The 22,606-nt window shown below is 49.0% G+C and overlaps 1 protein-coding gene across 4 annotated transcripts in view; it reads left to right on the forward strand.

Annotated features, from left to right (window-relative positions):
- The window catches only part of KDM5B (lysine demethylase 5B), a 768,574-nt gene that overhangs the window by 145,662 nt on the left and 600,306 nt on the right, over positions 1-22,606 (forward strand). For all 4 annotated transcript variants that reach the window (XM_069239028.1, XM_069239026.1, XM_069239029.1 and 1 more), the window contains one exon: positions 2,667-2,776. In XM_069239028.1, the coding sequence (XP_069095129.1) occupies positions 2,667-2,776 (110 nt within the window). The remainder of the gene's footprint in view (positions 1-2,666; positions 2,777-22,606) is intronic.

Consider the following 22,606-nt stretch of genomic DNA (forward strand, 5'->3'; position numbering starts at 1 on the left):
GACATTGCACTCCCCTCAGGGTGCCATGCCAACCTCCCACTGCCTGTGGCATAGGTAAGTCACCCCTCTAGCAGGCCTTACAGCCCTAAGGCAAGGTGCACTATACCACAGGTGAGGGCATATGTGCATGAGCACTATGCCCGTACACTGTCTAAGCAAAACCTTAGACATTGTAAGTGCAGGGTAGCCATAAGAGTATATGGGCTGGGAGTCTGTCAAAAATGAACTCCACAGCTCCATAATGGCTACACTGAATACTGGGAAGTTTAGTATCAAACTTCTCAAAATAATAACCCCACACTGATGCCAGTGTTGGATTTATTAAAAAATGCACACAGAGGGCACCTTAGAGATGCCCCCTGTATTTTACCCAATTGTTCAGTGCAGGACTGACTGGTCTGTGCCAGCCTGCTGCTGAGAGACGAGTTTCTAACCCCATGCGGTGAGAGCCTTTGTGCTCTCTGAGGACAGAAACAAAGCCTGCTCTGGGTGGAGGTGCTTCACACCTCCCCCCTGCAGGAACTGTAACACCTAGCAGTGAGCTTCAAAGGCTTAAGCTTCGTGTTACAATGCCCCAGGGCACTCCAGCTAGTGGAGATGCCCGCCCCCTGGACACAGCCCCCACTTTTGGCGGCAAGTCCAGGAGAGATAATGAGACAAACAAGGAGGAGTCACTGGCCAGTCAGGACAGCCCCTAAGGTGTCCTGAGCTGAGGTGACTCTGACTTTTAGAAATCCTCCATCTTGTAGAAGGAGGATTCCCCCAATAGGAATAGGGATGTGACCCCCTCCCCTTGGGAGGAGGCACAAAGAGGGTGTACCCACCCTCAGGGCTAGTAGCCATTGGCTACTAACCCCCCAGACCTAAACACGCCCTTACATTTTGTATTTAAGGGCTCCCCTGAACCTAAGAATTTAGATTCCTGCAACTTACCGAAGAAGAAGACTGCTGAGCTGAAAACCCCTGCAGAAGAAGAAAGAAGACACCAACTGCTTTGGCCCCAGTCCTACCGGCCTGTCTCCTGCCTTCTAAAGAAACCTGCTCCAGCGACGCTTTCCCCAGGACCAGCGACCTCTGAATCCTCAGAGGACTGCCCTGCTTCAAGAGGAACAAGAAACTCCCGAGGACAGCGGCCCTGTTCCAAAAAGACTGCAACTTTGTTTCAGAGGAGCAGATTTAAAGACCCCTGCAATCCCCGCAAGAAGCGTGAGACTTGCAACACTGCACCCGGCGACCCCGACTCGACTGGTGGAGAACCAACACCTCAGGGAGGACCCTCCGGCGACTCCGAGACTGTGAGTAAACAAAGTTGTCCCCCCTGACCCCCCACAGCGACGCCTGCAGAGGGAATCCCGAGGCTCCCCCTGACAGCGACTGCCTGACTCTAAAATCCCGACGGCTGGAAAAGACCCTGCACCCGCAGCCCCCAGCACCTGAAGGATCGGAACTTCAGTGCAGGAGTGACCCCCAGGAGGCCCTCTCCCTTGCCCAGGTGGTGGCTACCCCGAGGAGCCCCCCCCCTTGCCTGCCTGCACCGCTGAAGAGACCCCTTGGTCTCCCATTGATTCCTATTACAAACCAGACGCTTGTTTGCACACTGCACCCGGCCGCCCCCGCGCTGCTGAGGGTGTACTTTCTGTGTGGACTTGTGTCCCCCCCGGTGCCCTACAAAACCCCCCTGGTCTGCCCTCCGAAGACGCGGGTACTTACCTGCTGGCAGACTGGAACCGGGGCACCCCATTCTCCATTGAAGCATATGTGTTTTGGGCACCACTTTGAACTCTGCACCTGACCGGCCCTGAGCTGCTGGTGTGGTGACTTTGGGGTTGCTCTGAACCCCCAACGGTGGGCTACCTTGGACCCCAATCTTAACCCCGTAGGTGGTTTACTTACCTGCAAAAACTAACATTACTTTACCTCCCCCAGGAACTGTGAAAATTGCACTGTGTCCACTTTTAAAACCGCTAAATGTGTTTTATGTAAAAAGTATATATGCTACTGTAATTATTCAAAGTTCCTAAAGTACTTACCTGCAATACCTTTCAAATGAGATATTACATGTAGAATTTGAACCTGTGGTTCTTAAAATAAACTAAGAAAAGATATTTTTCTATAACAAAAACCTATTGGCCTGGAATTGTTTCTGAGTGTGTGTTCCTCATTTATTGCCTGTGTGTATGTACAACAAATGCTTAACACTACTCCTTTGATAAGCCTACTGCTCGACCACACTACCACAAAATGGAGCATTAGTATTATCTCTTTTTGCCACTATCTTACCTCTAAGGGGAACCCTTGGACTCTGTGCATACTATTCCTTACTTTGAAATAGTGCATACAGAGCCAACTTCCTACAAATAGTGTTAAGCATTTGTTGAACATACACACAGGCAATAAATGAGGAACACACACTCAGAGACAATTCCAGGCCAATAGGTTTTTGTATAGAAAAATATATTTTCTTAGTTTATTTTAAAAACCACAGGTTCAAATTCTACATGTAATACTTTGCATGAAAGGTATTGTAGGTAAGTACTTTAGGAACTTTGAATAATCACAATAGCATATATATTCAGTATTCAAGGTTGTTATTTTAACATGCTGGGGAGCTGTGTAGGTCGTTTTATTGGCAATTAATGGTTTTATATGGCTTTTTGTCACTAAAGTGTCTACAGAGAAGGAAGCTAAAGTTGCAGTGAAACAAGAACCTGTTGAGAAAATGGAACCCATAGCTGATCCGGAGAAGACCAAGCCACGTAAGAAGCGGACGTCTGTGGTAAGTAGAGTTGAGTGCTTCCACACCCTTTGCCATGGGTTTGATACATTGTATAAATTCCAGCTGGACAGGCATTCTGTCCAGTCTCGACAAGATTCAGATGGCTCTACACGCAAGTTAAATTTTAGACCAGAACTAAGTAAAATTAATGAGCACATTGGCTGTCAAGGAACTCTCTGCAGGTGGCTTTGTTAGGGCTTGAAGGGGTCAACCCAGGGTGGGCTCTTGTTCCCAATCACCTGGGGACCCTTTCTTCCTGGGTGGACCACCTGGACACGGGCCGTGGGCGTCTGGTGCACAGGGGTCAGGACTCGGGCATCTTGAGTGAGGAGGGAGTCCTTAGTTGAAAGTTCCTTTGGGATAGAGCCGCTGTCCTCTGGAGTTCTTGGTCCTTTTTGGGTGCAGGGCAGTCCTCTGAAGATGGCAGAGGTCGCTGTGTCCGCTGGATGCGTCACTGGTCTTGTAGCAGGTTCTTAGAAGCAGGAGACATGCCGGTAGGGCTGAGGCCAAAGCAGTTGTTGTCTTCCTTCTTCTCTGCTGGGGTTTTCAGCATAGCAGTCCTTCTTTGTAGGTCACCAGGAATCTGGTGAGTTGGGTTCAGGGAGGCTCTTAAATCCTAGATTTAGGGGCGTGTTAGGGTCAGGTTGCAGAAGCCAATGGCTACTGTCCCTGAGGGTGGCTACACCCGCCTTGTGCCCACTCCCTCTAGGGAGGGGGTACATTCCTATCCCTATTGGTCCCTGTCCTCCAAACTAAGATGGAGGATTCTGCAGGGTGAGGGTCACCTCAGCCCTGGACTCCTTAGGGGTGGTCTTGGCTGGGGTGGTCACTTCTCCCTGTTTTCCCTAATTTTCTTGCTGGACTTGCCGCCAAACGTGGAGCTTTGTCTGGGGGGGGGGGGGGGGGGGGGGGGGTAGGGGTAGGCATCTCCACTAGATGGAGTTCCCTGGTGCACTGTAATCCGAGCCCTTGAGGCTCACTGCCAGGTGTTACGGTTCCTGCAGGGGGAGGTGTGAAGCACCTCTACCCAGGACAGGCTTTGTTTCTGACCACAGAGGGCACAAAGGTACTCACCCCATGTGGTCAGAAACCCATCTGAAAGTGGCAGGCTGGCACAGACTGGTCAGTCCTACACTAGCAGTTGGGCTAACATACAGGGGGCATCTTCAAGATGTCCTCTGTGTGCATTTTTCAATAAATCCCACACTGGCATCCGTGTGGGCTTATTGTGCTGCGAAGTTTGATTCCAAACTTCCCAGTATTCAGTGAAACCATTATGGTGCTGTGCTGTGACAACCTCCTCTGACCATATACTTATATGGTTACACTGCACTTACAGTGTCTGATAATGGACTTTGACACTGTAGGGACATATTGCTCACGCAGCCGGCTCTCACCTGTGGTATAGTGCACCCTGCCTAAAGGCTGTAAGGCCTGCTAGAGGGGTGACCTACCTATGCCATGGGCAGTGGTTTGTGGGCATGGCACCCTGAGAGGGTTGCCATGTCGACTTTATTTTTCGACTTTATTTTTCTCCCCACCAGCACACACAAGCTGCAAGGCAGTGTGCATGGGCTGAGTGAGGGGTTCCCCAGGGTGGCATAATACATGCTGCAGCCCTTATAGACTTTCCCTGGCTACAGGGCCCTTGGTACCATGGGTACTGTAAGGAAATGCCTCCTTGACATGGTTACCCCCTGACTTTTTGCCTTTGCTGATGCTATGTTTTGAATTGAAAGTGTGCTGAGGCCTGCTAACCAGGCCCCAGCACCAGTGTTCTTTCCCTAACCTGTACTTTTGATTCCACAATTGGCACACCCTGGCATCCAGATAAGTCCCTTGTAACTGGTACCTCTGGTACCAAGGGCCCTGATGCCAGGGAAGGTCTCTAAGGGCTGCAGCATGTATTATGCCACCCTAAGAGACCCCTCACTCAGCACAGACACACTGCTTACCAGCTTGTGTGTGCTAGTGGAACAAAATGAGTAAGTCGACATGGCACTCCCCTCAGGGTGCCATGCCAGCCTCTCACTGCCTATGCAGTATAGGTAAGACACCCCTCTAGCAGGCCTTACAGCCCTAAGGCAGGGTGCACTATACCATAGGTGAGGGTACCAGTGCATGAGCACTGTACCCCTACAGTGTCTAAGCAAAACCTTAGACATTGTAAGTGCAGGGTAGCCATAAGAGTATATGGTCTGGGAGTCTGTTTTACACGAACTCCACAGCACCATAATGGCTACACTGAAAACTGGGAAGTTTGGTATCAAACTTCTCAGCACAATAAATGCACACTGATGCCAGTGTACATTTTATTGTAAAATACACCACAGAGGGCACCTTAGAGGTGCCCCCTGAAACTTAACCGACTATCTGTGTAGGCTGACTGGTTCCAGCAGCCTGCCACACTAGAGACATGTTGCTGGCCCCATTGGGAGAGTGCCTTTGTCACTCTGAGGCCAGTAACAAAGCCTGCACTGGGTGGAGATGCTAACACCTCCCCCAGGCAGGAGCTGTAACACCTGGCGGTGAGCCTCAAAGGCTCACCCCTTTGTCACAGCCCAGCAGGGCACTCCAGCTTAGTGGAGTTGCCCGCCCCCTCCGGCCACGGCCCCCACTTTTGGCGGCAAGGCTGGAGGGAACAAAGAAAGCAACAAGGAGGAGTCATTGGCCAGTCAGGACAGCCCCTAAGGTGTCCTGAGCTGAGGTGACTAACTTTTAGAAATCCTCCATCTTGCAGATGGAGGATTCCCCCAATAGGATTAGGGATGTGACCCCTTCCCCTTGGGAGGAGGCACAAAGAGGGTGTACTCACCCTCAGGGGCTAGTAGCCATTGGCTACTAACCCCCCAGACCTAAACACGCCCTTAAATTTAGTATTTAAGGGCTCTCCCTGAACCTAGAAATTAGATTCCTGCAACAACAAGAAGAAGGACTGCCTAGCTGAAAACCCCTGCAGAGGAAGACCAGAAGACAACAACTGCCTTAGCTCCAGAAACTCACCGGCCTGTCTCCTGCCTTCCAAAGAACTCTGCTCCAGCGACGCCTTCCAAACGGACCAGCGACCTCTGAATCCTCTGAGGACTGCCCTGCTTCGACGACGACAAGAAACTCCCGAGGACAGCGGACCTGCTCCAAAAAGACTGCAACTTTATCCAAAGGAGCAGCTTTAAAGAACCCTGCAATCTCCCCGCAAGAAGCGTGAGACTTGCAACACTGCCCCCCGCGACCCCGACTCGGCTGGTGGAGAACCAACACCTCAGGGAGGACCCCCAGACTACTCTACGACTGTGAGTACCAAAACCTGTCCCCCCTGAGCCCCCACAGCGCCGCCTGCAGAGGGAATCCCGAGGCTTCCCCTGACCGCGACTCTCTGAAACCTAAGTCCCGACGCCTGGAAAAGACCCTGCACCCGCAGCCCCCAGGACCTGAAGGACCGGACTTTCACTGCAGAAGTGACCCCCAGGAGTCTCTCTCCCTTGCCCAAGTGGAGGTTTCCCCGAGGAAGCCCCCCCTTGCCTGCCTGCAGCGCTGAAGAGATCCCTTGATCTCTCATTGACTTCCATTGCGAACCCGACGCTTGTTCTAACACTGCACCCGGCCGCCCCCGCGCCGCTGAGGGTGAAATTTCTGTGTGGGCTTGTGTACCCCCCGGTGCCCTACAAAACCCCCCTGGTCTGCCCTCCGAAGACGCGGGTACTTACCTGCTGGCAGACTGGAACCGGGGCACCCCCTTCTCTCCATTGAAGCCTATGCGTTTTGGGCACCACTTTGAACTCTGCACCTGACCGGCCCTGAGCTGCTGGTGTGGTAACTTTGGGGTTGCTCTGAACCCCCAACGGTGGGCTACCTTGGACCAAGAACTGAACCCTGTAAGTGTCTTATTTACCTGGTAAAACTAACAAAAACTTACCTCCCCCAGGAACGGTGAAAATTGCACTGTGTCCACTTTTAAAATAGCTATTTGTGAATAACTTGAAAAGTATACATGCAATTGAAATGATTCGAAGTTCCTAATGTACTTACTTGCAATACCTTTCAAACAAGATATTACATGTTAAATTTGAACCTGTGGTTCTTAAAATAAACTAAGAAAAGATATTTTTCTATACAAAACCTATTGGCTGGATTTGTCTCTGAGTGTGTGTACCTCATTTATTGTCTATGTGTATGTACAACAAATGCTTAACACTACTCCTTGGATAAGCCTACTGCTCGACCACACTACCACAAAATAGAGCATTAGTACTATCTCTTTTTACCACTATTTTACCTCTAAGGGGAACCCTTGGACTCTGTGCATGCTATTCCTTACTTTGAAATAGCACATACAGAGCCAACTTCCTACAGGTACCTTTTACAAGGGACTTAACTGTGTGCCAGTGCTGTGCCAATTGTGGGAACAAAGGTACAGTTTTAGGTAAAGAACACTGGTGCTGGGGCCTGGTTAGCCGCGTCGCAGCACACTTGCAATCAAAGTTGGCATCTACACTAGGCAAACTGTGTGTGTGTGTGAGGGTGGGGGTAACCATGCCAACAATGGCACTTTCCTACACAATGGTACTGGGTTAGGCTAGTTTAGATAACACAACACCTTTTGACATTATAGAGCATCCACTAACTTGGTAAAAATATGCTGTCTGGTTGCTGATTTTCAGATCCAACGTTTGTCACTATAGTTAAGTACACTGAGATGCTGAATCCTTCAGGAAAAGCCTGTCCTGTGCAAGGTGTTCTGTATCTTTAAAATCACAATGAATTACATTGCAGCATCTGAAATGTAAAAACATGCTAAATCTGCCTATCATTGAGGGAAAAGGCTTTCAGTAAAAAGGCGTGAAAATATAATGTTGTGCCTTTAGGAGACCAGGAGCTTCCATTTCCCCTAATGCACTATACTGGCATTGCATTCCACAATCATTCTTTTATCTGGATTCAACATCACTCAATGTCTTTTACTGAAACCTACTGAAGAATAGTTTAGTTCAGCCTGTTTTTCTAGCAAAGATGTCTTCTCTCTTTGCAAAGTACCCTCAAGTGGAATGAAGTAGGCTACTTCAGACCCAGACAATGCTTGTATGTTGTGTCTACCATCCTCTAATTGAATGAAAGAATGTGATTTCTGCCTAAAACTCTCTCTAAGAGGGCAAAAATGGATAGAGTGGCATCAGGCTGTGGGGAAAAACTGAGGACATGATTGCAAAAGGAGGGAAAAAAGCTGAGAAACTTGCCAGCCAGCCACGTCCCTGTAAGTCTTCTTCGGAGGAAGAACTGACGAGAAAAAGTAAAATGAGAAGAAAATAGTTATCAACAGCACTCTAAGTCATTTACTATTAACATTGAGGATATTCTGTTGAAGGAAGCATCAGCAAGGTACCCTCATAGGTTGACCACATAATTGGCGTGAAAGTCTCTAGTGCAAGAGACCAAGAGTTTCTTCTTTGAAGTCATGGAGGAAGACAGTCACGAAGAGGCAGCGATCACAGTCAAACACAGCATTGACGTCAAGACAGTCTATGGCCTTCTCACCATTGCCTCATATTAATATAATCTGCTCTCCATCTTTCATATGCTCACCCAGACTAAACTCTCCTATTGCAACACCTACCTAATTTTGCTTCCTCTGCAGGATCTATCCATTCTGACTCCAGGTTTACCAGCGTTTTCCCCAAGATCGGCAATGTCCTGCAACAGATGTCAATGTTGCCTTCAGAAAGTAGAGGTTTGCCTGTGGCAATACCTTTATCTGCTGTGCCACAAAATACTTTCTTATCTTTTGTAAGTACTCGTACTCCAGAGCACCTTAGGGGATCTCTGACGAGATACAGGTCACAGTCAAAATTCGGTGATGGATTTTTCTAACCCTATGTTCTCACTTCAGCTGCTCCTTCCCTGTGAAAGCAGTGACACCAAGATTTCAAAACAAATACAAATTGCCAGTACAAGACCATGGGCTTCTGAAATCTAAAGGCCATTCCTCCTCCAAAAGGAGAAGGTGCAAAAGACTCAATATACCTGACTAGAACATTTGTAACACAGCCACAACTGCTCCCCATCTAGTTGTACAACCCTGATTGGCAGATGACAGGGAAATATGGGATGTTATGAGATCAGTTATGAACTGCCTAAACACTGGTAGCAAGATTTACAGGAAATTGTTAGTGAAAGCTCCCTGGTTGACACCCACTCAAGTTGTAAGTGCTGTTGTAGTTGCTGTGGCATCTGTCAGTACAGGATCAATGGACAAAGAGTAAAAAGACTAGCCACATCAATTATCTCGAATTATAACTAGCCCCCACCTAGCTAGTGATGCACTTTCTGTGCAAGCAGTGAGGCACAAGATCGAGGGCACTCTTAAAGGACGCACAACATTTGACTCTGGCTCTTGGAAGAGGGCTGACCCTGAGAACAACTGGTTTGCAACAGCCAAAATAATAAAAAAATAAATGCTAAAACTTCAGACGAATGGTTCCAGCGAAGAATAATTTTTAATAGATTGGTCAGAGATTTCCCTACACATTTCCACTGATTCCACTCTTCTAGTATAATGGTGAAATTGCAGAACACCCAATTTGTGACGATTCTCGTACTGCCAGATTGGTAGGCAATGGTGGTTCCCAAGCTTCAGAGTGGCCTCCATTTGTATGACCAACAATTATAACCCCAACCTCCCCCTCCCCCCCCAAACCATGTTTTTTTAACTGCTACTGCTGGATTTTGCGCACCTGTAGTTCACTGGGCCCTGCTATCCAGGCACCAGTTCATGTGCTCTGACCCAGAAAGAATGCATACAGAATTGTCTAATACCTGATTGACTCATTTAATTTAAGTCCCTAGTATATGGCACAAGACGTTTTCAGAATTAGTAATTTCAATGTCACTAGTTATAGCAGCACTTGTTTGTGCCTCCACCTTAGTGACATGATGAAGTCATGACTCTAGGAATGCCACTGCAGACTAGTCAGGCAGATTTAAAGTTGCCAACTCGACATAGCAAAATAATCTCATTTGCCAGGTCAGAATGTTACTTTTTAATATTAATAAGCCATCTCTAGGGAAGGCCCTGTTAGCCCATCAGGGAGGGTGCTTAATATTAATAAAGGCATGTTCCATTTGTGTTTTACATGCCCCTACAGTGAAAATACGTAACTTCTGTTTTGACTGTAGCAAGACTGGTCCCATTAGCTAACATGGAGTTTCCCTAGCCTCTGTGTAAGTACCAACTTTCATTTGGGACCACCAACGATTTGAATTCAAGGACTCAAATTAATCTTCACATTGAATCCAGTCTCAGCAATGATTTAGGTTCAAACTTATGTTTAATAGAAAGATTACTTTACAAAGTTATCACTTTGTTGGCCAAACCTCTAAAAGCCTTGCCTAACTTGTACCTACAATTACACCTTACTGCTATGTGCTACAGCTGCCTAGGACTGAGCTAAGGGCTTTATTAAAGAAACCTAAATTGATCTGATAAAGGTTACATGGTGAGGTTGAGCAACCATAGCACATAATATTCCACTTTTGTCCATCCTCCCTATGTCAGTCTGTCCTCACAAGAGATGACCATACGATCTGTATCTCCTCACCAGACCTCAGGAACAGAATCTGCATCCGAATGTAAATTTCTTGAAGCTGACAGGGCTTCAGGACCGATCCATCTTCCTGGCTGGGTATTATCTTGGGTATTAGAATCTGTTTAATACTCCTAAGGCTACACACCCCTAAGTTCTCACCATAAAAAAGGATTGACTGAGGGAGGCAACTTTGAGTACAGTGCATATGGGAAAGCTCATATGGGTACATATGGGTGTAAGTTCCTTGTCTCCTAAAGAACCAGCCCTCTGTGTTCACCAAAGCCTGGCTGGCTGCATGTTTCCTTCAGTGATGGACAGATTTGGTTTGTTTTTACATTTCAAATGCTTTAGTGTAGTTCTCTGAGTGTTTTAAACATACAGCGGTCTACACTTAAGAGAAGGTCTTGCCTTTGACAGGCTTTTCTGTGTATTACTGTATGGACAAATATTAGGTTTGAATTGTTCCATGGTCCTCACACTCATTGGGGAATTATTCTAACATTTATGATTTCAATCAATGGTCTAAAATGCAGATATTCTCTTGTGTTTCTTTCTCTGTTTAACTTGCTCTTCCTTCTGACATCCACTCCTTCCACCTCAAGTCTTTTGCCTATTGCTCCATAATCTTTAGTTTTAACTTACTGAGATTTTAGATTTCTATCTGTGATTTGTTAGAAAAATGCACTTTAATCAAGTGTAGGCAATTTTTCTTTCTGACGTGATTACTGGGTCATTAGATAGCTTTAGATCAGGCCTGGCACAATGTGAATTTTAAACGTCATTGCAAACCTGATGATGAAAACTAAAATATTGCCTCATGACGCTGTCCAAGAAGGAACCATACGTTTTGAGGTTCTATGGTAAGATTTGAGAAACCAACGTTGTACAGCAGGTTTGAAGTGGTGTGTGAAAGGCATCTTGGAAAGTTTCAGGAAGTTGACCTCGGAATGCATTCTGCCTGTTCATTGGTGTAAGGAAATACCTCCTTGGCATGGTTACTGTAGGAAGTTGGCTCTGTATGTGCTATTTCAAAGTAAGGAATAGCATGCACAGAGTCCAAGGGTTCCCCTTAGAGGTAAAATAGTGGTAAAAATAGATAATACTAATGCTCTATTTTGTGGTAGTGTGGTCGAGCAGTAGGCTTATCCAAGGAGTAGTGTTAAGCATTTGTTGTACATACACGTAGACAATAAATGAGGTACACACACTCAGAGACAAATCCAGCCAATAGGTTTTTATATAGAAAAATATCTTTTCTTAGTTTATTTTAAGAACCACAGGTTCAAATTCTACATGTAATATCTCATTCGAAAGGTATTGCAGGTAAGTACTTTAGGAACTTCAAATCATCAAAATTGCATGTATACTTTTCAAGTTATTGACAAATAGCTGTTTTCAAAGTGGACACTTAGTGCAATTTTCACAGTTCCTGGGGGAGGTAAGTTTTTGTTAGTTTTACCAGGTAAGTAGGACACTTACAGGGTTCAGTTCTTGGTCCAAGGTAGCCCACCGTTGGGGGTTCAGAGCAACCCCAAAGTCACCACACCAGCAGCTCAGGGCCGGTCAGGTGCAGAGTTCAAAGTGGTGCCCAAAACACATAGGCTAGAATGGAGAGACGGGGGTGCCCCGGTTCCGGTCTGCTTGCAGGTAAGTACCCGCGTCTTCGGAGGGCAGACCAGGGGGGTTTTGTAGGGCACCGGGGGGGACACAAGTCCACACAGAAATTTCACCCTCAGCGGCGCGGGGGCGGCCGGGTGCAGTGTAGAAACAAGCGTCGGGTTCGCAATGTTAGTCTATGAGAGATCTCGGGATCTCTTCAGCGCTGCAGGCAGGCAAGGGGGGGGTTCCTCGGGGAAACCTCCACTTGGGTAAGGGAGAGGGACTCCTGGGGGTCACTTCTCCAGTGAAAGTCCGGTCCTTCAGGTCCTGGGGGCTGCGGGTGCAGGGTCTCTCCCAGGCGTCGGGACTTTAGGTTCAAAGAGTCGCGGTCAGGGGAAGCCTCGGGATTCCCTCTGCAGGCGGCGCTGTGGGGGCTCAGGGGGGACAGGTTTTGGTACTCACAGTATCAGAGTAGTCCTGGGGTCCCTCCTGAGGTGTTGGATCGCCACCAGCCGAGTCGGGGTCGCCGGGTGCAGTGTTGCAAGTCTCACGCTTCTTGCGGGGAGCTTGCAGGGTTCTTTAAAGCTGCTGGAAACAAAGTTGCAGCTTTTCTTGGAGCAGGTCCGCTGTCCTCGGGAGTTTCTTGTCTTTTCGAAGCAGGGGCAGTCCTCAGAGGATGTCGAGGTCGCTGGTCCCTTTGGAAGGCGTCGCTGGAGCAGGATCTTTGGAAGGCAGGAGACAGGCCGGTGAGTTTCTGGAGCCAAGGCAGTTGTCGTCTTCTGGTCTTCCGCTGCAGGGGTTTTCAGCTGGGCAGTCCTTCTTCTTGTAGTTGCAGGAATCTAATTTTCTAGGGTTCAGGGTAGCCCTTAAATACTAAATTTAAGGGCGTGTTTAGGTCTGGGGGGTTAGTAGCCAATGGCTACTAGCCCTGAGGGTGGGTACACCCTCTTTGTGCCTCCTCCCAAGGGGAGGGGGTCACAATCCTAACCCTATTGGGGGAATCCTCCATCTGCAAGATGGAGGATTTCTAAAAGTTAGAGTCACCTCAGCTCAGGACACCTTAGGGGCTGTCCTGACTGGCCAGTGACTCCTCCTTGTTATTCTCATTATTTTCTCCGGCCTTGCCGCCAAAAGTGGGGCCTGGCCGGAGGGGGCGGGCAACTCCACTAGCTGGAGTGTCCTGCTGGGTTGGCACAAAGGAGGTGAGCCTTTGAGGCTCACCGCCAGGTGTGACAATTCCTGCCTGGGAGAGGTGTTAGCATCTCCACCCAGTGCAGGCTTTGTTACTGGCCTCAGAGTGACAAAGGCACTCTCCCCATGGGGCCAGCAACATGTCTCGGTTTGTGGCAGGCTGCTAAAACTAGTCAGCCTACACAGATAGTCGGTTAAGTTTCAGGGGGCACCTCTAAGGTGCCCTCTGTGGTGTATTTTACAATAAAATGTACACTGGCATCAGTGTGCATTTATTGTGCTGAGAAGTTTGATACCAAACTTCCCAGTTTTCAGTGTAGCCATTATGGTGCTGTGGAGTTCGTGTTTGACAGACTCCCAGACCATATACTCTTATGGCTACCCTGCACTTACAATGTCTAAGGTTTTGTTTAGACACTGTAGGGGTACCATGCTCCTGCACTGGTACCCTCACCTATGGTATAGTGCACCCTGCCTTAGGGCTGTAAGGCCTGCTAGAGGGGTGTCTTACCTATACTGCATAGGCAGTGAGAGGCTGGCATGGCACCCTGAGGGGAGTGCCATGTCGACTTACTCGTTTTGTCCTCACTAGCACACACAAGCTGGCAAGCAGTGTGTCTGTGCTGAGTGAGAGGTCTCCAGGGTGGCATAAGACATGCTGCATCCCTTAGAGACCTTCCTTGGCATCAGGGCCCTTGGTACTAGAAGTACCAGTTACAAGGGACTTATCTGGATGCCAGGGTCTGCCAATTGTGGATACAAAAGTACAGGTTAGGGAAAGAACACTGGTGCTGGGGCCTGGTTAGCAGGCCTCAGCACACTTTCAATTGTAAACATAGCATCAGCAAAGGCAAAAAGTCAGGGGGCAACCATGCCAAGGAGGCATTTCCTTACACAACCCCCCCCCAAACGAAAGAGGATGAGACTAACCTTTCCCAAGAGAGTCTTCATTTTCTAAGTGGAAGAACCTGGAAAGGCCATCTGCATTGGCATGGGCAGTCCCAGGTCTGTGTTCCACTATAAAGTCCATTCCCTGTAGGGAGATGGACCACCTCAACAGTTTAGGATTTTCACCTTTCATTTGCATCAGCCATTTGAGAGGTCTGTGGTCGGTTTGAACTAGGAAGTGAGTCCCAAAGAGGTATGGTCTCAGCTTCTTCAGGGACCAAACCACAGCAAAGGCCTCCCTCTCAATGGCACTCCAACGCTGCTCCCTGGGGAGTAACCTCCTGCTAATGAAAGCAACAGGCTGGTCAAGGCCATCATCATTTGTTTGGGACAAAACTGCCCCTATCCCATGTTCAGAGGCATCAGTCTGCACAATGAACTGCTTAGAATAATCTGGAGCTTTGAGAACTGGTGCTGAGCACATTGCCTGTTTCAGGGTGTCAAAGGCCTGTTGGCAGTCCACAGTCCAGTTTACTTTCTTGGGCATTTTCTTGGAGGTGAGTTCAGTGAGGGCTGTCACAATGGATCCATATCCCTTCACAAACCTCCTGTAGTACCCAGTCAAGCCAAGGAATGCCCTGACTTGAGTCTGGGTTTTTGGAGCTACCCAGTCCAGAATGGTCTGGATCTTGGGTTGGAGTGGCTGAACTTGGCCTCCACCTACAAGGTGGCCCAAGTAAACCACAGTTCCCTGCCCTATCTGGCATTTGGATGCCTTGATAGAGAGGCCTGCAGATTGCAGAGCCTTCAAAACCTTCCTCAGGTGGACCAGGTGATCCTGCCAGGTGGAGCTAAAGACAGCAATATCATCAAGATAAGCTGTGCTAAAGGACTCCAAGCCAGCAAGGACTTGATTCACCAACCTTTGGAAGGTGGCAGGGGCATTCTTTAAACCAAAGGGCATAACAGTAAACTGATAATGCCCATCAGGTGTGGAGAATGCTGTCTTTTCTTTTGCTCCAGGTGCCATTTTTATTTGCCAGTACCCTGCTGTCAAGTCAAAGGTACTTAGAAATTTGGCAGCACCTAATTTATCAATGAGCTCATCAGCTCTTGGAATTGGATGGGCATCTGTCTTGGTGACAGAATTGAGCCCTCTGTAGTCCACACAAAACCTCATCTCTTTCTTTCCATCTTTGGTGTGAGGTTTGGGGACTAAGACCACTGGGCTGGCCCAGGGGCTGTCAGAGCGCTCAATTACTCCCAATTCCAGCATCTTGTGGACTTCCACCTTGATGCTTTCCTTAACATGGTCAGACTGTCTGAAGATTTTGTTCTTGACAGGCATGCTGTCTCCTGTGTCCACATCATGGGTACACAGGTGTGTCTGACCAGGGGTTAAGGAGAAGAGTTCAGGAAACTGTTGTAGGACTCTCCTACAATCAGCTTGCTGTTGGCCAGAGAGGGTGTCTGAGTAGATCACTCCATCTACTGTACCATCTTTTGGGTCTGATGACAGAAGATCAGGGAGAGGTTCACTCTCTGCCTCCTGATCCTCATCTGTTACCATCAACAGATTGACATCAGCCCTGTCGTGGAAGAGCTTAAGGCGGTTTACATGGATCACCCTCTTGGGGCTCCTGCTTGTGCCCAGGTCCACCAAGTAGGTGACCTGACTCTTCCTCTCTAGTACTGGGTAAGGGCCACTCCATTTGTCCTGGAGTGCCCTGGGAGCCACAGGCTCCAGAACCCAGACTTTCTGCCCTGGTTGGAACTCAACCAGTGCAGCCTTTTGGTCATACCAAAACTTCTGGAGCTGTTGGCTGGCCTCAAGGTTTTTGGTTGCCTTTTCCATGTACTCTGCCATTCTAGAGCGAAGGCCAAGTACATAGTCCACTATGTCCTGTTTAGGCTCATGGAGAGGTCTCTCCCAGCCTTCTTTAACAAGGGCAAGTGGTCCCCTTACAGGATGACCAAACAGAAGTTCAAAGGGTGAGAACCCTACTCCCTTCTGTGGTACCTCCCTGTAAGCGAAAAGCAGGCATGGCAGGAGGACATCCCATCTCCTTTTGAGTTTTTCTGGGAGCCCCATGATCATGCCCTTTAATGTCTTGTTGAATCTCTCAACTAAGCCATTAGTTTGTGGATGGTAAGGTGTAGTGAATTTATAAGTCACTCCACACTCATTCCACATGTGCTTTAGGTATGCTGACATGAAGTTGGTACCTCTGTCAGACACCACCTCCTTAGGGAAACCCACTCTGGTAAAGATACCAATGAGGGCCTTGGCTACTGCAGGGGCAGTAGTCGACCTAAGGGGAATAGCTTCAGGATACCTGGTAGCATGATCCACTACTACCAGGATATACATATTTCCTGAGGCTGTGGGAGGTTCCAGTGGACCAACTATGTCCACACCCACTCTTTCAAAGGGCACCCCCACCACTGGAAGTGGAATGAGGGGGGCCTTTGGATGCCCACCTGTCTTACCACTGGCTTGACAGGTGGGGCAGGAGAGGCAAAACTCCTTAACCATGTTGGACATATTGGGCCAGTAGAAGTGGTTGACTAACCTCTCCCACGTCTTGGTTTGTCCCAAATGTCCAGCAAGGGGAATGTCATGGGCCAATGTTAGGATGAACTCTCTGAACAGCTGAGGCACTACCACTCTCCTAGTGGCACCAGGTTTGGGGTCTCTGGCCTCAGTGTACAGGAGCCCATCTTCCCAATAGACCCTATGTGTTCCATTTTTCTTGCCTTTGGACTCTTCAGCAGCTTGCTGCCTAAGGCCTTCAAGAGAGGGACAGGTTTCTTGTCCCTTACACAGCTCTTCCCTTGAGGGTCCCCCTGGGCCTAAGAGCTCAACCTGATAAGGTTCAAGCTCCAAAGGCTCAGTTCCCTCAGAGGGCAGAACTTCTTCCTGAGAAGAGAGGTTCCCTTTCTTTTGCTGTGTTGCAGTTGGTTTCCCAACTGACTTTCCGGTTCTCTTGGTAGGCTGGGCCATTTTTCCAGACTCCAGCTCTACTTTTTCACCCTGTGCCTTGCATTGTGCTCTTGTTTTCACACACACCAGTTCAGGGATACCCAGCATTGCTGCATGGGTTTTTAGCTCTACCTCAGCCCATGCTGAGGACTCCAGGTCATTTCCAAGCAGACAGTCCACTGGGATATTTGAGGAGACCACCACCTGTTTCAGGCCATTGACCCCTCCCCATTCTAAAGTAACCATTGCCATGGGATGTACTTTTCTCTGATTGTCAGCGTTGGTGACTGTGTAAGTTTTTCCAGTCAGGTATTGGCCAGGGGAAACCAGTTTCTCTGTCACCATGGTGACACTGGCACCTGTATCCCTCAGGCCCTCTATTCTAGTCCCATTAATTAAGAGTTGCTGTCTGTATTTTTGCATGTTAGGCGGCCAGACAGCTAGTGTGGCTAAATCCACCCCACCCTCAGAAACTAGAGTAGCTTCAGTGTGGACCCTGATTTGCTCTGGGCACACTGTTGATCCCACTTGGAGACTAGCCATACCAGTGTTACCTGGATGGGAGTTTGGAGTGGAACCTTTCTTGGGACAGGCCTTGTCTCCAGTTTGGTGTCCATGCTGTTTACAGCTATGACACCAGGCCTTTTTGGGATCAAAGTTTTTACCCTTGTACCCATTGTTTTGTGAAGAGGCTCTGGGCCCACCCTCCTGTGCAGGTTTTTGGGGGCCTGTAGAAGACTCTTTACTATTTTTAGTTTTGGTTGTCTCATCACCCTTCTGCTGGGGAGTCTTTGTGACCCCTTTCTTTTGGTCACCCCCTGTTGAAGTCTTGGACACCCTTGTCTTGACCCAATGGTCCGCCTTCTTTCCCAATTCTTGGGGAGAAATTGGTCCTAGGTCTACCAGATGCTGATGCAGTTTATCATTGAAACAATTACTTAACAGGTGTTCTTTCACAAATAAATTGTACAGCCCATCATAATTACTTACACCACTGCCTTGAATCCAACCATCTAGTGTTTTCACTGAGTAGTCAACAAAGTCAACCCAGGTCTGGCTCGAGGATTTTTGAGCCCCCCTGAACCTAATCCTGTACTCCTCAGTGGAGAATCCAAAGCCCTCAATCAGGGTACCCTTCATGAGGTCATAAGATTCTGCATCTTGTCCAGAGAGTGTGAGGAGTCTATCCCTACACTTTCCTGTGAACATTTCCCAAAGGAGAGCACCCCAGTGAGATCTGTTCACTTTTCTGGTTACACAAGCCCTCTCAAAAGCTGTGAACCATTTGGTGATGTCATCACCATCTTCATATTTAGTTACAATCCCTTTGGGGATTTTCAACATGTCAGGAGAATCTCTGACCCTATTTATGTTGCTGCCACCATTGATGGGTCCTATGTGGGATGTTGGCTCTGTATGTGCTATTTCAAAGTAAGGAATAGCATGCACAGAGTCCAAGGGTTCCCCTTAGAGGTAAAATAGTGGTAAAAATAGATAATACTAATGCTCTATTTTGTGGTAGTGTGGTCGAGCAGTAGGCTTATCCAAGGAGTAGTGTTAAGCATTTGTTGTACATACACGTAGACAATAAATGAGGTACACACACTCAGAGACAAATCCAGCCAATAGGTTTTTATATAGAAAAATATCTTTTCTTAGTTTATTTTAAGAACCACAGGTTCAAATTCTACATGTAATATCTCATTCGAAAGGTATTGCAGGTAAGTACTTTAGGAACTTCAAATCATCAAAATTGCATGTATACTTTTCAAGTTATTGACAAATAGCTGTTTTCAAAGTGGACACTTAGTGCAATTTTCACAGTTCCTGGGGGAGGTAAGTTTTTGTTAGTTTTACCAGGTAAGTAGGACACTTACAGGGTTCAGTTCTTGGTCCAAGGTAGCCCACCGTTGGGGGTTCAGAGCAACCCCAAAGTCACCACACCAGCAGCTCAGGGCCGGTCAGGTGCAGAGTTCAAAGTGGTGCCCAAAACACATAGGCTAGAATGGAGAGACGGGGGTGCCCCGGTTCCGGTCTGCTTGCAGGTAAGTACCCGCGTCTTCGGAGGGCAGACCAGGGGGGTTTTGTAGGGCACCGGGGGGGACACAAGTCCACACAGAAATTTCACCCTCAGCGGCGCGGGGGCGGCCGGGTGCAGTGTAGAAACAAGCGTCGGGTTCGCAATGTTAGTCTATGAGAGATCTCGGGATCTCTTCAGCGCTGCAGGCAGGCAAGGGGGGGGTTCCTCGGGGAAACCTCCACTTGGGTAAGGGAGAGGGACTCCTGGGGGTCACTTCTCCAGTGAAAGTCCGGTCCTTCAGGTCCTGGGGGCTGCGGGTGCAGGGTCTCTCCCAGGCGTCGGGACTTTAGGTTCAAAGAGTCGCGGTCAGGGGAAGCCTCGGGATTCCCTCTGCAGGCGGCGCTGTGGGGGCTCAGGGGGGACAGGTTTTGGTACTCACAGTATCAGAGTAGTCCTGGGGTCCCTCCTGAGGTGTTGGATCGCCACCAGCCGAGTCGGGGTCGCCGGGTGCAGTGTTGCAAGTCTCACGCTTCTTGCGGGGAGCTTGCAGGGTTCTTTAAAGCTGCTGGAAACAAAGTTGCAGCTTTTCTTGGAGCAGGTCCGCTGTCCTCGGGAGTTTCTTGTCTTTTCGAAGCAGGGGCAGTCCTCAGAGGATGTCGAGGTCGCTGGTCCCTTTGGAAGGCGTCGCTGGAGCAGGATCTTTGGAAGGCAGGAGACAGGCCGGTGAGTTTCTGGAGCCAAGGCAGTTGTCGTCTTCTGGTCTTCCGCTGCAGGGGTTTTCAGCTGGGCAGTCCTTCTTCTTGTAGTTGCAGGAATCTAATTTTCTAGGGTTCAGGGTAGCCCTTAAATACTAAATTTAAGGGCGTGTTTAGGTCTGGGGGGTTAGTAGCCAATGGCTACTAGCCCTGAGGGTGGGTACACCCTCTTTGTGCCTCCTCCCAAGGGGAGGGGGTCACAATCCTAACCCTATTGGGGGAATCCTCCATCTGCAAGATGGAGGATTTCTAAAAGTTAGAGTCACCTCAGCTCAGGACACCTTAGGGGCTGTCCTGACTGGCCAGTGACTCCTCCTTGTTATTCTCATTATTTTCTCCGGCCTTGCCGCCAAAAGTGGGGCCTGGCCGGAGGGGGCGGGCAACTCCACTAGCTGGAGTGTCCTGCTGGGTTGGCACAAAGGAGGTGAGCCTTTGAGGCTCACCGCCAGGTGTGACAATTCCTGCCTGGGAGAGGTGTTAGCATCTCCACCCAGTGCAGGCTTTGTTACTGGCCTCAGAGTGACAAAGGCACTCTCCCCATGGGGCCAGCAACATGTCTCGGTTTGTGGCAGGCTGCTAAAACTAGTCAGCCTACACAGATAGTCGGTTAAGTTTCAGGGGGCACCTCTAAGGTGCCCTCTGTGGTGTATTTTACAATAAAATGTACACTGGCATCAGTGTGCATTTATTGTGCTGAGAAGTTTGATACCAAACTTCCCAGTTTTCAGTGTAGCCATTATGGTGCTGTGGAGTTCGTGTTTGACAGACTCCCAGACCATATACTCTTATGGCTACCCTGCACTTACAATGTCTAAGGTTTTGTTTAGACACTGTAGGGGTACCATGCTCCTGCACTGGTACCCTCACCTATGGTATAGTGCACCCTGCCTTAGGGCTGTAAGGCCTGCTAGAGGGGTGTCTTACCTATACTGCATAGGCAGTGAGAGGCTGGCATGGCACCCTGAGGGGAGTGCCATGTCGACTTACTCGTTTTGTCCTCACTAGCACACACAAGCTGGCAAGCAGTGTGTCTGTGCTGAGTGAGAGGTCTCCAGGGTGGCATAAGACATGCTGCATCCCTTAGAGACCTTCCTTGGCATCAGGGCCCTTGGTACTAGAAGTACCAGTTACAAGGGACTTATCTGGATGCCAGGGTCTGCCAATTGTGGATACAAAAGTACAGGTTAGGGAAAGAACACTGGTGCTGGGGCCTGGTTAGCAGGCCTCAGCACACTTTCAATTGTAAACATAGCATCAGCAAAGGCAAAAAGTCAGGGGGCAACCATGCCAAGGAGGCATTTCCTTACAGTTACCCCCTGACTTTTTGCTTTGCTGATGCTAAGTTTTGATTTGAAAGTGTGCTGAGGCCTGCTAACCAGGCCCCAGCACTAGTGTTCTTTCCCTAACCTGTACCTTTGTCTCCACAATTGGCACACCCTTGCATCCAGATAAGTCCCTTGTAACTGGGAACCCTGGTACCAAGGGCCCTGATGCCAGGGAAGGTCTCTAAGGGCTGCAGCATGTCTTATGCCACCCTGGGGACCCCTCACTCGGCACAGACACACTGCTTGCCAGCTTGTGTGTGCCCAGCACCAGGGGCAGGCTGTCTTGGGGCTTGACCACCTGGGTTAGAACATCACGTTCGATGGCATCTGTCGCTGTAGATACACATGGTATGCATGAGCTCGCCATCTGGTGTTGGGTCGGAGTGTTACAAGTTGTTTTTCTTCGAAGAAGTGTTTTCGAGTCACGGGACCGAGTGACTCCACCTTCTGTGCTCATTGCGCATGGGCGTCGACTCCATCTTCGATTGTTTTCTTTCCGCCATCGGGTTCGGACGTGTTCCTGTCGCTCCGAGTTTCGGAACGGAAAGATAGCTGAAGACGGAAGATTTTCGACGGTATCGTTGCGATCCGGTTAGAGATAGACACATACAACGACGCGTTGAACATCGAAGCGCTTCGGTGCCCTTCGGGGTAGATTTCGGCACCCCGTCGGGGCCTAGTCGGCCCGACCGCGTGGAGGACAACGCCGATGGAACGGACCCCGTTTCGATTCTGCCCCGAATGCCACAACAAATATCCTTATACGGACCTACACTCGGTCTGTAATCTGTGCCTGTCACCCGAGCACAGCGAAGAATCCTGTGAGGCCTGTCGGGCGTTCCGGTCCCGAAAAACTCTGCGCGACCGTCGAGCGAGAAGACTCCAGATGGCGTCCACGCCAAAAGAGCGTCGACAGTTCGAGACAGAAGAGGAACAGGAGGAATCCTTTTCCATCCAGGATTCAGACTCCGACGAGCTACACTCTACAAGAACTGTGAGTAAGACGTCGAGATCAAACCTTAAAAAAGGAAAGAAGGCCCAGGGGACGCCACTGCCAACCGGCCATGGCTCCACCCAAATTCTCGGTGACCAACAATCGGCACCGAAAAAGGCCCATTCAGTGTCGAGATCGTCCGACTCCGGTCGAGACACCGGCACGCAGCCTCCTCGAGACCGAGAGAGTGCTAAACAGAAGCATCGACACCGAGAGTTCGGTGTCGACACGGATCGACGCCGAGACAGTGGCGCCGAAGACCATAGAGGCCAAGAATTTTCGGCACAGAAAAAAAGGAAGGTTACCTCGGAGCCGAAAAAACAATCGACAGGGTTTTCGGAGCCGAAAAAAGCGACATCAGACCCTGTTTCTGGCTCCTACACTGAAGAGCATTCTATGTCTTCTCAAATGAAGAAACATAGATTTGAACAAGAACTGCAATCCACTGACGTGGATCACACGCAAAAGCGTATCTTTATTCAGCAGGGGACTGGGAAG

The sequence above is a fragment of the Pleurodeles waltl genome, chromosome 6 (assembly GCF_031143425.1).
Source record: "Pleurodeles waltl isolate 20211129_DDA chromosome 6, aPleWal1.hap1.20221129, whole genome shotgun sequence".
NCBI classification, from domain to species: Eukaryota; Metazoa; Chordata; class Amphibia; order Caudata; family Salamandridae; genus Pleurodeles; species Pleurodeles waltl.